Here is a 17,279-nt window from a genome sequence, read left to right on the forward strand (position 1 = left end):
TAGTTGCCATCTCTTTGGATTTGCCAGTTGGGAGCATTTCTTATAGATGGAATCATAAGTATGTGGTCTTTTGGGACTGACTAAGCATAATGCTTTTAGGGTTCATCCATGTTGTGGCATGAATCAGTACCTCCTTTTTATTGCTAAATAATATTTCATTTAGTGGGTATACCAAATTTTGTTTATCAGTTCATCAATTGATACACATTTGGGTTGTTTCTGCTTTTTAGCTCTTAGGACTAATACTACTTTGAGCTTTTGTGTACAAGTTTTTGTGTGGACATATGTTTTTACTTCTCTTGGTTTTATACCTCAGAGTGGAGTTACTGGGTTAGATTCGGTTTTAATGAGTTCCTTAATCTGTATCTTTGAAAAATCTTAAAAAATATTTGTTGTCTCTCTTTTGTTCATGTCCCACGCAGTCTTGCTGTTTCAGTTATATCCCCAAAATGTTGAAGTTCCCTGTGTTCAGCCACTAAATCCTGCCTTTTTAAAATCCTGATTTTTTTTTTTTTATCCATGTCTTTCTGTACTGGAACCACTGCCCTGCTTTAGACCTTTATTATCTCTCACCATTATCTAATGGAATAGCCCAGAATATTCCATTTGTTTCTTCTAATATTTCCCTCTCCCAACTCTTAAATTTATCTTATTAGAGCATTTTATTAGTACTTTATTATACATTTTATTAGTACTTTATTATACAAATTATAATAAAGTAAATATTATACTTGTTGATTTCATTTTGTGTCTTCCAAGTGAGATAATGAAGCTGGGAAGCCCTATAATGGCCAGGATTATATCTAACTATCCCTAGAGCTTAATACAGTATTTGGCACATGTTCTTATTCTTATAGTATACTTGCTAAGTTAAATATTAGTCACATCTTAAAGATTTGATCAATATTGCCACCCTGCCCTACACACACCATGCTGTTTCACTGACATATGCTTTTGTGCATTCATGCTACTGGGAGTTGTATGAAACTGCTTCTCTCCCCATACTCTCTTTACCATCACTTTTAAAAAAAAAATCAGTCATTTGAGCATCTGTCTCATCTAGTAATGTCTGTTTTGAAGTTTCTCTCTCCACCTCCATCCCCTGCTTCACTACATTCCTTAATGCTGCTTATAGTCTTCCCTCTGCCTGGGACGCCCTTCCCTTGCCAACATTCTTCACCTGGCTACTCCTATGCATTCTTTAAAGTTTGGCCCAAAGCGCAATTCCTTTAGGAATCAAGCCTTTTCTGAAATTCCAGACTGGAGAAATTACTCTTTTCAATTCTGGAACATATTTTGAATGGCTTTTACTATAATATTTATATCATTACTTTGAAATTATGTGTTTTTCTCTTTTCTAGTGAACTACAAGGTCTTTAACATTGAGAACTATTTCTTTGAATCTTCAGAGCTTAGTATAATACCTGGAGCAATAAAAGTAAATAACTGATAAACATTTCTATAGATTGCCTTTATGGAGTCCATGTCGTATAAGGCACTATAGGAATAAGCACTGAAGGAAGTTTATATGTAGTAAAGCCTATGAATTGTCATTCATACATGTGTATATGTACATGTATAAAATATGCTGTGCTAATTCTCTAACAGGAAAGATGTAATATGAAGAAATAAGTTTAGAAGCTATATATATATATATATATGCGGATTTGTATAGAACACAAGTTACTGATGAATTAGCAAGGGATTGCATTCTGGAACAGAAGGAAATTTCTGGTGCCCATTCTTTACTCTTGTGTGGTCTACTTTAATGTAAAATTATCATCATCAGAATTTTTTGTTACATGCTTACCCTTACAGCATAGTTCTGGGAGTTGGACAAAGAAAATTAGACTCTTATCAATTTGACACACACACAAAATAGTGACACAAAATACTGGTAGATCATACTGAGATATAGGCTGTAGCCAGGAGAAATTTATGTGTGCTCAATATAATCATGACTTACTTTATGAAAACATAATTCCTTTTTTTTTTTTTTTTTTGTAGTTAGGCAGTGCATTTAGCTGTATGTACTAGAAAACCTGTTGCAGGCACTTAACCAGATAGGGGTTTATTGTTCTCATACAACATGAAATCTGAAGGTAGTGAATTCAAGGTTGGTGTGGCAACACCAGGTAACAGTAGGAATCCCAGCCCTGTTTACTTTTGCCTTAGTATCTATGGGACAGTTGCCATGCTTGCAAGGCAGCTACTCCACCTTTGGTCATTGTGATCTCTTTCCAGACAATAAAGGAGGAAGCAAGCCTAGTTATTCCCAGTTTATTTAAAGAGCTTTCTTGAAAGTCTTATTCAGCAATTTTATTTTAATACCTGATTGGCCAAGACCTTGATACTTAACTACTACTTATCTGCAAGGGAATCTGGGAAGGAGAATATTTTTAACCTGGGCACCGTTACCCTGAACAAAATTCAGGTGGCTTTTAGGTAGAAAAAATGAAAACTGGGAACAAGAATTAGTAACTCCCATTAGCACTAGCACATACTGAAAACAGCCACACATAGAGAGTGAGGAATCCACCGAATTATCTTCCTGTATCTCCCTCCTGAAAACAGAGTATGCTGATACCATGCACTTTTTAATATGATGTGATAAGAAGGGCATTTCACTTATTTGGTATTCTTTAAAACCCATAACTCCAGTCTGATGAGAAAACATCCGACAAATCAAAATTGACGGACATTCTATAAGATACCAGCCAGTATTCTTCAAAGTTGTCAAGGTCTTGAAAGACTGGGACACTGTCACAGATGGGGGGAGCCTAAGGAGACATGACAACTAAGTGCAGTGTGGTATCCTGGATGGGATCCTGGAAGAGAATAAGAACATTAGTGAAAAAATTGGTGAAATCTGAAGAAAGTTTGTCATTTAGTTATCAGTGTTATATCAATATTAATTTATTGGTTTTGACTAATATACCTTGCTTATGTAAGATGTTAATATTAAGAGAAGCTGGATGAAGAATATACAAGAACTTTCTGAATCTTTGTAATTTTTCTATTAATCTAAAATTGTTCCAGAACAAAAAATTAAAATAGCTAGAGAAACTAGGACAGCAAAACCAAAAAGTCTACAATGAAAGCTTATATGTACAATGAACTATAAAATGATGGGAACAAGCTATAAGATCTATGATTATTGGCATTTGGGAAGGGAAGGAAGCAGAGGGAAGGCAACGGGGCTTCTGATGGCCCTGAGAACAGAATAACCTCTAAATCACAAGCAGGTATTCACTGAAGAAACATCTAGAATAGTAACTGAAAATAGGAAGGAGTTCTGCCCTTACAGGTTGAGTACAAGGGAATGGAGATAAAGTCTGACAACTTTGAAATTAACAAACTGAAGTTCTAATGCATAGCAAACTGAGGAGAAACTTCTAGGAGTAGAATACACTTTGAGCAAGACAGGGACAAAGAAAAGGACATGATAAAAGAGAACAAGCAGAGGGGTAGAAAGAATCAGTTGTGTGTTTCTTGTTTTGTGTCTTAAAATCTCTGAAACCATGAAACTTAGAAAAACCATCCTAGTTCCTACCCCTCCTTCCAGAATTTAAGAAAAACTCATTTAACTTTAAAAAATGAGTTTGATTCCATATAAAGTTACAATTATCAAAAGACAGCGATAGCAACAATGGAAAGAAGCAGAAAAACTTCCTAAGGCAATGAAAGGATCCTGGAAAGACATGTCCACCAAACAGATGAAAATTCAAAATAAGCTAATTTAGGAAATGATAGAAGTTATGAGAGAAAATATAAATTCAAATTAGAAAAATCTCAGAATTGAGGTGATTGGCGAAATGGAGAATTTGAAAAGAAGTGCTGGACCACACAAAAAGAATTAGGAATAAGAGAAAAAAATCATTTCAGAAATAAAGATGATAATAAAAGGAACATAAATAATAAGGACAACAGATAATGACTCAATAAAGTAAAAGCAAAGTAAAACAAAATCAAATTTTTATATGTAATAGAGGGAAGCATTTAAAAGAACCCCCCCCTCCAAAAAAAGAGAGAGAGATAAAGGGGACTGGGGGAAAAATGATACGAAAAATAGGCAAAGAAGAACCAACATTCATGTAAACAGAGTTCCCGAGGGAGAAAACAACCTAAGCCATGGGACAGAAAGAAAACTTTCCCAAAATGTGCCTGGGGAAATCAACCCAGAATGGCCAACACCGAGACATAATCTAGTAAAACTGATGGACACTAAAGAAAAAAATCATTTGGGCATCCCAGCAGAAAAAGACCTAATCACTTATACAGGAAAGAAGTGGATTTTCACTAGACTTTTTGACAGCATGTTTAGTGTTGGGATGCAGTCAATTAACATTTAAGCGAATCAAGTAAATAAAACAAGAACCAAGAATTTTCTGTCCAGACAAATAGACTTCCGAGTATAAAGACCACAGACAATTCAATACTAACATGTGAGAATTCAGGATATAGTGTTCACATGATCTCTTCCTATGGAATCTACAAGAGCTTCAAATAACTAAAATGACTAGAGAACCAGATAATGGGAACCAAATACTAATTTCTCATTTAAAAAAAAAACTAGGAATATTTGAATAGCTGATTCTAGATCTGGAGCAGGAAATTAACATCATACATGGGATATCTTGTCAAAGAACAAAGGAGCCAATTTGATGTTTCTGTGGCCAAATGTTAGAATAGCTTGAGCATCATTAAGGATAGTAAGTGCAATGAATGGATTGAAGCATCAAATACGTTTAAATCCACGAATTCATATGGATGCAAAAAAGACAGACTGCAGAGGGCTTGAGAGAGCTACTTGAGGTGGTATAAATATTCTGTATCTTGCTTGTAGTAGTGTTTACACTGCTTACTGTATATATTTGTCTAAAGCATGGTTTCTCAACCTTGACACCATTGACATTTTGAACCAGGTAATTCTTTGTTTTGGGGAGGAGCGAGCTGTCCTATGCATTATAGAATATTTAGCAGCACTAGATGCCAGACATGACAATCAAAAATGTCTCCATATAGTGTCAGATGTCTCCTGGGGAGTATAAAGGCTCCAGTTTGAGAACCCTGGTCTAAATTTACTAAAAGGGTGAATTTCTTTTTTTTAATTGACGTATAGTTGATTTACAATGGTACGTTAGTTTCTGGTATACAGCATAGTTATTCAGTTTAAATATATATATATATTTATATTTATATATTCTTCATTCTTTTTCATTATAGGTTATTACAAACTATTGAATATAGTTCCCTGTGCTTTAGAGTAGGACCTTGTTGTTTTATCTTTTCTGTATGTAGTAGTATGTATCTGCTAACCCCAGACTCCTAATTTATACTCACTCTTCCCCTTTCTATGTCTGTAAGTCTGTCTCTGGTTTGTAAATAAGTTCATTTGTGTCTTTTTTTTTTTCCAAGATTCCACATATAAGTGATATCATATGATACTTGTCTTTCTCTGTCTGACTTATTTCACTTAGTATGATAATCTCTAGGTCTATCCATGTCACTGCAAATGGCATTATTTCATTCTTTTTATGGCTTAGCAATATTCCACTGTATAAATACACCACAACTTCTTTATCCAGTCATCTGTCGATGAACATTTAGGTTGCTTCCATTTCTTGGCTATTATAAGTAGTGCTGCTGTGAACGTTGGGGTGCATGTATCTTTTTTGAATTGGAGTTTTCTCTGGATATATGCCCAGGAGTGGGATTGCTGGGTCATATGGTAAGTCTGTTTTTAGTTTTTTAACTAGTTTTCCATAGTGACTGCACCAAATTACATTGTAAAAGGGTAAAATTTTTATTGTATGTAAATTATATCAAAAAACTTCATTTTTAAGAAAAGAAAAATTCATTGGCAATTTTTTAAGAAGTCTAGGAAACCAACTCATTATTTTAAAACCTAGTAATTGACAGAATCAAGCATTTATCCTGTCTCTCCTACATTAAACTGTACCTCAAGAGCACATAGATGGTCAATATAGGGATAGATTTGTGGGCCATTATATGTATATATCACTCCCAGTTGTCAGTTTCTATGCCATTAAAAGTACGATACTTCCTTTCCTTTTTCTTTAAGTTGCTGCCTCTAATTCACTTTGTTTGAAGTTTATTTTTTTATTTTTGGTGGGGGGAGGTAATTAGATTTATTTAGTGTTTATTTATTCTTAGAGGAGATACTGGGGATTGAACCCAGGACCTCATCTCATGCATGCTAAGCATGCGCTCTACCATTTGAGCTAAACCCTCCCTGCTAATTCAGTTTGTTTGGACTGGGAAACTAGAACAAGAATATTATTATTACTTAAAAATACAAAATACTATGTATTATTAATTATCTATTTCTGTTAATAGAGATGTTTTTATTTCTTGATTTGGGGCCATATTCTAGATACTCTGTTCCTCATGCGTAAGTGATGTTACCAGTACTCCAGTTCGGCATGGCTGAAAACACACTTTGTGATCTGAGATATACTTCCTTGAATTAAATCTGTTGTGTAAAATGAAACACATTCAGAAAACCCAGTGTGTGCTTAATATATATAGATACAGTTTTAAAATTCAGTCTTACTGTATTAATACTTAATTAATGTTAACACAGTGTTTCCAGAATCATTTCAGAAAGCAGATGAATAGGGAAGTGTATGGAAACCACTCTTTTGAAAATTATTGAGGAGGTTATTTCATCTTATTTTAGTATTACCCAAGTCTTTTCTCAGAGAAGAATAGGATGTTTGACTTACCATGTGGTGGTCTTGAAAGTTCATGACTTCAGCACACTTCTTCACTTTGAGGAAACTAAAAAAGTGTGTAACTGCCATGGCTATTTCAGAAACTATTGCTGGAGGCAACCACTGGCTTGGGCAAGACTGTCATTAAACTGTGCCTTTGGTTTATAGTTATTTTCATCATGGTAAGGAAAATCTTTAATTTATTTCATTGCTTAACCAGTGCCACATTTTAAGATAAAACTGTTCTTTTTCTAAAACTGTTATTAAAACAGGCTGGAAACGGATTCTGGTCTGATGTTGATGCTTTTTTGATGTTTTATCCCTCCTTTTTGTTAAATGAAATTGAGAATTGTTCATTTTCTCTAATCCCATTCTCAGTTTTCATATTTAAGAAAAAAATTTGAAAGCATTGTAGGGGTCCAGGAGGATATTAATGTTGACTGTCCATTCTGTAAGAATTTAAAAGAGGGTTTGAGATTCAGTTTTGGTAGACTTGATATTTAAGTATTTCTTTGTGTCCCAGTTTACTGAATGATGCCTATCGTGAATGTTATTCCTATGTTCCAATAAAATGGAGAAAGATTTGCCTCTTTCTAGTTGACTGGGACAAGGGAGAACTTTGGGGATTAATTAACTTCTTTAATTTTAATAGAGTTAGATTAGCTTGGAAAATAGATCAAAGAAGATGATTTGCTTGTACGTACCACAGTATTGTCTTCTTTCTAAAGACCTATTAGAGATAATTGGATCTATAGTTTTCATAAATTTCTCTTCTGAAGGTAATTTTGGTAGGTAACCACTGACAATACTAACTAGCATCCTACCTTGTCTGCTATTTGGGCTTATTTTAAAGGATATATTCTCCATCTTCACTAGATGGAGTTTCTACTCAGTAACACATACAATTTTTAAGGCAGAATGATTAAACAAAATATTGTGAAAAAAATACTGTGTATATCTTACTCCATGATTTGGCACTATGGTTTTCCCACAAGATATTTTCCTAATAATATTAGCTACAGTGTGTTGAATGTTTGCTCTGTGACAGATACTATGCTAAGCACCTTACATGTATTATTTCACTTGTTTTTACAGTAACTTTATGAGATTGATAATATTTCATCCCAGTTTTATTGATGGTGAAATTGATAACTAGAGAAGATCACTGCCAGAAAGCTAATCAAACCATAGTTGCAGGGACAAATATCTAGGTCTGTCTTACTTAAAAACCTGTTCTTAACCCTGTACTCCAGTACTTCCCAGTTTTAGTTTTGCCAGTATCATGAAAATCTCAAACTATTCAAATTAAATTTATGTTAATGCCATAGGCTGGTGCTTAGAAATGGTAGAGTGAGAAAGAAAGCACAAGAAGAGCGGCTTATTGGATATAGTAACTCACAATTATGTTGATGAACTGAAAAGAGTAGAGATTAGCTACAGAGGTAAAGTCAAGAGCGTAGGTTTCTAGATGGTAAGTCTGACCTACCCATTTGTTTAGTTTCGTTCTTTATAAAATAGATAAAACAAAGCAGACCAATTCAACATTCTTCATTTATTGGAATCATAAATGTGGGTAGAGTCATTAACTTACTTACAAGATGCTTTCTTAGGTGAATACTTACTGATAGTAGATGTGAAAGCTTGAGAAGAATGTTATCTATTCCTTTAAAACGTTGCTTTTGTCTATTGTCCTAGACCGGTGCTTAAAAATGTCAAGTGTGACTCATTACCAATTTATAAAATCAATATACTGGGTCATGACCAGCAGAAAGGAAAAAAATTTAAGTAAAGTGTAGGAAATTTCAGAATACATAACTTATCATAAGCATTTTTTGTGAAACTTTTGTTTCAGTTGTGTGTGTATGTACTAGGTCACAATGTCAAGTATATTTTTTACTGTGGGTTGCAAGCTTAAAAAGTTTAAAAAACACTGTCCTAGAGCTTTGTGGCATTTATCGTTTTTAATTTAACCAGGACAGAAATTATAATGAGTTCATATAAATTTATCTTTACAAGCAAATGACATTCAAGTAACATAATAGAATGTACATGGTATTTTCTTCCTTTTTCTAGCATTCTGAAAAGCATCCAGTCCCAAACCAAAACCTTCCTGCGGTGTATTGCTAGCTATACAGAATTAACTTTGACCTCATTTCTTTCCTTTTCTCTTTGTGTCAAAATTTATAGTATACATTCCTGCTATATATTCAGTGCAATTTTTTATTTATTTTAGGAAGTTTCCCCTTTTAGATTTTATATGGTTTTGAGTTTGGAATCTCTGAAAGTTATTTTTAGTCATTTCGATTTGGTTGGTTCCTAGCACTTTAGCTCTGGGAAAGAATAAGAGATTTGTTGTATATCTTTCAGTAACAGTACATGATTTTATCTCATTCTTCTAAAGTATGTGTAGTATTCCATTGCATAATTTTATCATAATTTACTAAACTAGTTCCTCAGTGGTGTACATTTTGATTTTTTTTCAAGTTTTTTTTTTTTTGTTATAAAGCTGCAGGAAACATTATTGTCACACATCTTTGTGTACTCAGTAATATATCCATAGAACATTGCTGATTAATGAAATTACTTTGAAGATGTGCATTTAAATTTTTAGTAACATTGCCAAATTGGCTTTCAAAAAGGTTATACTAATTTATCACCACCTGTGTATAAAAATTATCTATTTCCCCATATCCTTGCCAATGCTCGATTAGAGTTTTAACTTTTTGTAATCTGGTAGGTGAAAAATTATAAAAAGTCCATTATAAATAAGTAGAGTTGCGTTTTAAAAATTGAGTGAGAATGGGGGAGAGGGTATAGCTCAAGTGGTAGAGCGCATGCTTAGCATGCATGAGGTCCTGGGTTCAATCCCCAGTACCTACTCTAAAAATAAAAGAAAGAAACAAACAAACAAACCAACCTAATTATCCCCCCCAAAAAAACCAAAATAAATAAAAATTGAGTGAGAATGAACGTGTTTTCGTATACTTACTTGCTCTTTGTCTCTTCAGTGCCAATTCTTGAGATTTCAAGTATGGACAGTATCACTGAATGTGGTTTCAAAGCTTGAAGAAATAGTATTGTAGGAGTAAGTTGTCACTGAGATACTTGGGGCTGTGATGACCTCCCCTACTCCCCACCTTGACCCCTTTACTCTCTTAATTTCAGGTGATCATGGAGCTCAGCTTGGTCTCCATGGGGCTGGTGGTGATGGAATACATGATGATCCAGCAGGCGGAGAGGAAGGAGAGAACAGCCCAGATCCCCAACCCCAAGCTGGTCGGAGGACCCGGCGGGAGGCATGCACATGCCCCTACTGTAAAGACAGTGAAGGAAGGTAAGTTGACCCAGCCAATTTCTTAAGAGTATAAAGAAGAAAAATTAATAGATCTAGAGGTAAAAAGAAAAGGATTTTTTTTTTAACTTTTAAGACTTAGCGGTGTTGCAGAGGGATCAGAGATAGTACAATACGTTTGATTAGGTTATATAGGGTGTTGGTTCCAGCTCTGATCCTTTTCATCAACTTTTAAGACCTTGGGCCTTCATAGGTGCCTGCTTTCTCCTAGAGATTAAGAAGTCAGATGGAGCCAACAGGTCAAATAATTGTTACCATATGTCTGTTTTGAGATGGTTTTAATAAGGTAGCTTGTAAAACAACCTTGTAAAGAAAAAGAAACATGTCTACTGTAGTGATTTTTTTTACAGTGGCTGTATGAAAATCATGAGTTTTCCAGAATCTTATTTTCCCTCAAAATAGATAAAAGTGCTTATTCCAGGTAGAAAATGCTTCTGTCAGGGAATGTAATATGTTCTATGGAACAGAGTTCTGACAGAGCTTCTCCTTGGGATACCAGCTATTCAGTATTATCTCTGGAGAGTTCCAAGTTACATTCTTTTCCTTCAAGTCACTGCTCTCGACAGAGGATAGAAAGTCCCATAGTTTTTTAAATGCCTTTGAAAAAATCTGTTAAAATTTTGTCTCATTAAAAATAAGCACAAAAATAAGAAAAGTACCAAAGCAAAATAATTTGAACTCTTTGTAGGTTACCCTACTTTGCAGGAAAAACCTAAATTAAAAGCACTGAGTACAATAGAGTTTCCCTCTAACAAAGCTTAAAGTGGATTTAAATTTTTGAAGGAAATTGTCTGATTTCCACCTAAGTGTGATTTCATTTCTGTTGTTTTTTTTTCCCATCTGCTAATATGGGCTGTTAAAACCCAAGAAAAATCCCTCTTGGGAATCTCCCCAGGGCCCACTAATGGGTCACACATGGTACAAATTGGTTTGGGAAAAATATTTAGGATTTGTTTCATACAGGGAATATTTTCTTACATATCTTGAATTATAGTTAGCATCCTTATTTCTCTTTTAACTTTTATACAACCCATCTTTCTCTAAGACTGAAGTCTGATAATTGCTCTATCTTTTCAGCTTTTAATCTTCACGGTTTGGCTCTTGACCTTTATTCAAGGAGAAAAGTTCTATAGTTGTAAAACATGTTTTCTTTAAAGTTCTTCACCAAGTGCTTAAATGGAGAGACCCTTGGTTCATTAAGTAAGTTCCCAGCCAAAAACTCACCATATCACCACCTTCACAGTAGTGAATGGAAAATGCTTGTATTGAATCTTAAACTCCCAGAAGAATACAAGAAAATGCCTTACAGATTTCACAGGTCATCGTGAGAATGAATATCTCTTCATATATCAAACATCAGATTGACTAAAGATTTTGATACTTTTGATACTAAAGAGAAAGCTCTTTTAAAAACAAAAGTTTGGTTAGTTTTGAGTGGGTCTAGTAATTACTATGGATAATGTGATTCTTTACTTTTTGCCTCTAGAATGAATGATGAATAGTTGTGTTCTCACTTTCAGGGGCTCTGGGGATCCTGGCAAAAAGAAACAGCACATTTGCCACATGCAAGGTTGTGGCAAAGTATATGGCAAGACCTCACACCTGCGGGCACACTTGCGCTGGCATACAGGCGAGAGGCCATTCATGTGTACCTGGTCATACTGTGGGAAACGCTTCACTCGTTCAGATGAGTTACAGAGGCACAAACGCACGCACACAGGTAAGTAGAAAGTTGGGGAAGAGAGGGGTAGTAATAGACCAGAATGGGAAGACACAAAATATACTTAAGAAATAACTAAAATTTCCGAGCAACTTGCATTTGATACTGAATGTATGGATCACAAATGGAATTGGAGTTAATCTGGAAAACCTTAAAGAAGGAAGGAGCCAGCTTCTGAGTGGGATTTTTAAGGTCTTGCCTTACTTTTTCTGCTATATTCCTTCCTTTCTGAATATTCCCCAACCTTTCCCTATTTTTTGTCCCTCCAAAAACCAAAGGTACTCATTAGATTTTTCTTGTTTTTATTCACTTTCTAAGACTAGCCTTATCCGCCTTATGTATTTTGAAAGTAATGAATTGGATAAGGGACCCCTACTTCCTGAGATGTCAGTTTCTTATTTTCCTTCTCTTCCTTTACCTAGGTGAGAAGAAATTTGCCTGCCCTGAGTGTCCCAAGCGCTTCATGAGGAGTGACCACCTGTCAAAGCATATTAAGACCCACCAGAATAAGAAGGGAGGCCCAAGTGTAGCCCTAAGTGTGGGCACTTTGCCCCTGGACAGTGGGGCAGGCTCAGAAGGCAGCGGCACTGCCACCCCTTCGGCCCTTATTACCACCAACATGGTAGCCATGGAGGCCATCTGTCCAGAGGGTATTGCCCGTCTTGCCAACAGTGGCATCAACGTCATGCAGGTGGCGGATCTGCAGTCCATTAATATCAGTGGCAATGGCTTCTGAAATCAGGCACCCCGGGGTAGAGACATATGGGCCATACTCATCAACCCTGGGATGCAAGGTAGCATGGGTCCAAAAGACATGTGGGAGAGAGAGCCATGAGGCATTGAAAATGCATGGCAGTGGGAAGAATTGGGGGAGGGATACCAGAGAAGAGATGGGGTCCTGGCACCCCCTGTATCATCAGTACCTCTTTGAAGTGGGAAACATTAGTGAAAATTCTGTTGGTGCCACCCTTTGACGAGCATTTGTTTGACCCCAGTTTCTTAACACTTCTTACCCCAGCCTCCCCTTCCTGCATTTTCCCTTACCAGCTCCCCCATGATGGATCCCCCCCGTTTCCTAAAGCCATTATGCCTTGATAAATATATATGATCATTGAAATACTTTTTAACAAAAAACAGATTCTATATTATATATATATATATAAAAGATATATAGATATGCATTTGCAGGGGTTGGCTGGGAGGAGGAAGGAGACCATTCTGTGACCAAAATACCTTGGTCATTTTTTTTTTTTATATTGCCTTATTTCCTTATGGCTGAGCCTTGTTGTGACACATCAAGATTTTCTATAGATGTTGTCTTGGCTTCCCACCAGATTAAGCATTTATATGCTCTGCTTTTAGTTTATATATACATACATAATATTTTCCTTTCTTAATATTGTCTTTTAATTTGGGATCAGCTTCTTGTGCTCCTTTCCTGACTCAACCATTTCTGTCTCCCCTTCTCTCCCCTGATCATTCATGTTTTGTTTTTGGTAGTGGTCCCTGGATGAGGCACTTCTGTCATTCTTTTAAGTCCTTAGTCCCAGCAACAGAATGGAGAAGCCTTGAAGCTCAGGCGGATGCCTGAGGTAGCTGTGAAGAGAGTGTTCAAAATACTACTGACGCAGGCACCCTCTTGGCGCTGGAGAGTCCAAGGCACCTCTCTTCATTAGCTCCTCTGAGCATCAAGAATCAGAAGTCTTTCTGTGGAATTGTACAAGAGGCCCTTTGAAGGTCATAATCTGGGATCAGTTTGTATAAACCGTGAATGGTCAAATAATAGATAGGGGCTTTCAGTAGGAAAAATGATGTGCTCAGAAGCGGAAGTGACTCAAGTAGTCCAGTTCAGGAGTTTGTGAAGTATTTGGACCTTTGTACAACTGTCTTCCAAGGTAGCGCTAAGTTTTGATGTGTGGGCTTCTGAGTTCACATTCTGAAAGGAGATACAATTCCTCTTTTGAACATCCCCAATAGTTTCTTTCCCATTATGTTATTAAGGAGCATCATCCAACGAGCCTATTCTGAGTTTCCAGTCTGCAGAACTCCAGAGCATGTCCTAGTGGCAAGGCAGTGGTTCTTTGATCTTTTCCCTTAACGCTTCCTCGGATGGTTCCTACGGGAAAAGGAAGCACACACGATCATGAGGATGATAGCCCAGAACAAAAGGAAATCTTGTCTTACCACTGTGGTTTATAGGAGAGATCAGGAAAAACCATCCTGCTTTCTCCATGGCCTGATTCCTGAAGAGACTGATCCAAAAATTATAGCGGCAGGGAACTCTTAGTGCATTTGGCACTGAGATTTAAATGCAGCCAGAGTTGTCCTCAAGGCCCAGCCATTAAAACATGTCTCTCTCGACATTCTGGTATCTTGTCAGAGAGCTTTTCACTGTGAGGAAGTGTGGAAATGGCTGTGTGTATGTGTGTAATCTGTTAGGTTGGGGATAGGTTTTCTGTTAGCCAATACTATAAGAGACCTGCAATAAAAAATTACCCTGATCTGATAGAAAGTGAAGTGTTTGTGTATGACTGTGTGTGAGTGTGTTTGTGCCTGTATATATCTACACACAGATGAGAAATTATATTTGAAATTGTTGGAAAATAAATCAAATTCAGATCAAAATGCCTTTCAGGCCCATTACCTAGAAATCTATCTTAAAACCTGGGTATGTTCCTGAGGTCATTTCTTTGCTTGTGCTAAATTAGTTACAATTATGAACGGGGGATATTCTACTGCACTTTTAAAAGAAGAAACTATTTTTGTGTTTGAAAGTGAAACCAACATCCAGATCTAGTTCCTTTCATAAATCTTTTTACCTTGACTACAAATAGATGATGCTATGATTCTACTATATATTTTATATAAAATCTATCCAAATTAGGGTTTGGGTAAGTTTGTGTTGTTTAATCTGTAATACAATAACTGTTAATATTCTAAACAAAAGTTCCCTCCATTTGGTCCTTTCTCTGCAGACTCAGTACTATTTTTAACACTCAGGAACTATTGCAAGGAACTTTCTCCACATCAAATTCTAGTAATACTGAAGTAAAAGTCATTGATGCCCAGCCACTTACCACACCCTTTATTCCCACTGAAAGGCAGATCTCAGAACCTGTTATTTTATGTCTGTAATCATGTATAGGCATCTTCTGGAGGAAAGGGGCAGGATAACTCACTGGAGTGTGCAGTATTTAGCTAGAGCATTTCAAGGAATGAAATCATCCCCAGTATGAAATTATTAGATATAAACTAGCTTAGTGATGCTGAGGTCTACAAGCTTTTAAAAGATTATTTGATGATGTTTTTCTCTGGGATGGAATGCTGATTTACCCTCAACTCCATTTATTAGTATGAGAGAATTTATATCCAGTTCTTTCCACTTGATCTGTTTCCTTCTCACTAAGGAAGCTCCAGATCCAGTATCTTGTTTGGCCCTACAACTAAAGCAGCTTCTGCTTTGGTCTCCCAGCAGCAGTAAGCCACTCAGTCTTTTCCACTGGAAGTTAGGAGCCTACATTCCTTGAGTCAGGAGGTTATTGCTGAAAATCCCTTTCCCTGAACTTTTTGCCAGAAGTTAATGTAACTGACAGGCATATTGATTCTAAATTTTTTTTCATGAGTTGCTTTTTTATTTAATTTTTTAATGACCAAACCTTGCAGGGTCCGGGATGCCCAGAGGAGTGGTAATATTCCTTTGTCCTTTCAGGTTGCCCATCCACATTCACTGCTTATCATTTGACTGTCTCGCTTTTTACCCAGAGCAGTAACAGCCCACACCATCTTCCTTCAGGGACCTCCCAGCTAGCACCCTGTTTGTGGGTGCTATGCAGAATGCAATTTAATGGACATTTCTCAGCCTGGTTCAGAATAAATAGAACTCTTGATCCCAGGAAGTATAGACTGAAGTGTGGGGTAAAGATTATGTTTGGGGGAGGGTTAGAGACAAAAGCTGTAAATTACTATGGCTGATTGATTTATTTCTACTATATACATATATATATTTTTTGCTTTTGTATATCCTATATAGGAAACTAAGCATTGTATTTTTTTTAACAAATCTGAGAAAGCACTATGAACTGCAGATGTTTGACTTTCAGAATATATTTTGTATTGTTAATATCTTCACATTATGTGAATACTGGAAGCTGCAGATCTTTGCTAGGACGCAATAAATTTATATACTTTTTGAGGGGTTCTTCTAGGGGTGTTAATCAGGCCCCTGTTATGCTTTGGGGGAGCCCTGGTGCTACTTGCTTAAAGTTTTCATTCAATTGTGAGTACCCTGATGCCTTTTGGACCTTCGGATCAGATCAAAGGAGTTCTGATCCAGGTACCAAGGAAATGAGGATAGTCTAGCTGCCTCAAGTGAGGGGCCCTTTGCAGAGCTTTCCTCCCCCCTATTCAAAGCTGGGTAGCCTCTTGGAGTTGGGAGGAGAAATGTGAAATCTCAGAGTTTCATCTCCCTTAGAAGAAAGCCAGTAACTTATGTGCAAGGATGAAAGGTGACAGCAGTAGCTTTGGGGAAAGGGAGGAGGATATGGCACTTCTCCAGCCCCGGAAAACATTGCTTTTGAAAACTGCTGATAAAATATGGGTAGATAATTACTTTTGTTTGGGAGCCTGTGCTCTCTCTGGTGCCTCCCTTGGCTCTACTCCTGGGGTACAGACCTCACCGAGGAGGATGAGCAGACCAGCTTTGAGGCTGACCTGTTTCTTTTCTTTGTCTGCCTTCCCTAAACACCAGCCCTCAGGAGGACATTAAGCAGCCTTAAGCTTAAATTCCTACTCTTTCGGATTTAGCTCACTTGCCTTAGATTGGAGTCTGGGAAAGGGAAAAAATGGGAGTCCCTGGCTTCATTCCCCTCCTAGGTCTTCTCCAATTTGACTTCCCCAAACCCAAAGAGATTTCCTCCTCAACATTCACGATAAATGAGTATTTTGTCCCATTTTCCCCTTTCCTCATTATCAAACAACCCCAGACTTGTCCCAGCTAAGCAAGAAGAGGTGTGGTAATCTGTCCCTCAGCTCCCTTCAGTGTCTGAGAAAACATATAACAAATGGGTTTAAGCTGAGGCTGCCAATGGTGAGGACCTTGTTGATACCTCTCCTGGTGTGTGTATTTTCCTCTCGCTCACCCTTCAGGAATTACAGTGTGCCTTCTCCACAGAGAAATGGGATTCTCTAGCCAGCCCCCCCACTTTCCCAGCACCTGCTCTTGAACAGTGTGCTCAAGGGCAAGTCTTCATGTTTCTGATCACCCCTTTCTCCCAGTGGCATCCCTTAGCTCTCACCTGGAGTCTGGGGCACAAAGACTTTGGGGAAAGATGGGGAAATATGCTGAGACTGACCTGAGGAGACCCCTTCTACACACACCAATGGCAGCTGCCCCAGGGCCTGCTTACTCTTCCCGAGTTTGTCATCCTCTGGGAGAGAGGAGCAGTTCTCCAGTCTCTGGTGCCTAAAACAA

The 17,279-nt window shown here is 37.1% G+C and overlaps 1 protein-coding gene across 1 annotated transcript in view; it reads left to right on the forward strand.

Moving 5' to 3' along the window:
* SP1 (Sp1 transcription factor) overlaps positions 1-15,998 on the forward strand; it is a 36,573-nt gene extending 20,575 nt beyond the window's left edge. The window contains exons 4-6 of the mRNA XM_032492959.1: positions 9,903-10,071; positions 11,610-11,809; positions 12,232-15,998. Coding sequence (XP_032348850.1) covers positions 9,903-10,071; positions 11,610-11,809; positions 12,232-12,545 — 683 coding nt within the window. The 3' untranslated portion in view covers positions 12,546-15,998. The remainder of the gene's footprint in view (positions 1-9,902; positions 10,072-11,609; positions 11,810-12,231) is intronic.
* The last annotated feature ends 1,281 nt before the right edge of the window (positions 15,999-17,279 follow it).

Source organism: Camelus ferus, chromosome 12 (assembly GCF_009834535.1).
Source record: "Camelus ferus isolate YT-003-E chromosome 12, BCGSAC_Cfer_1.0, whole genome shotgun sequence".
NCBI lineage: Eukaryota > Metazoa > Chordata > Mammalia > Artiodactyla > Camelidae > Camelus > Camelus ferus.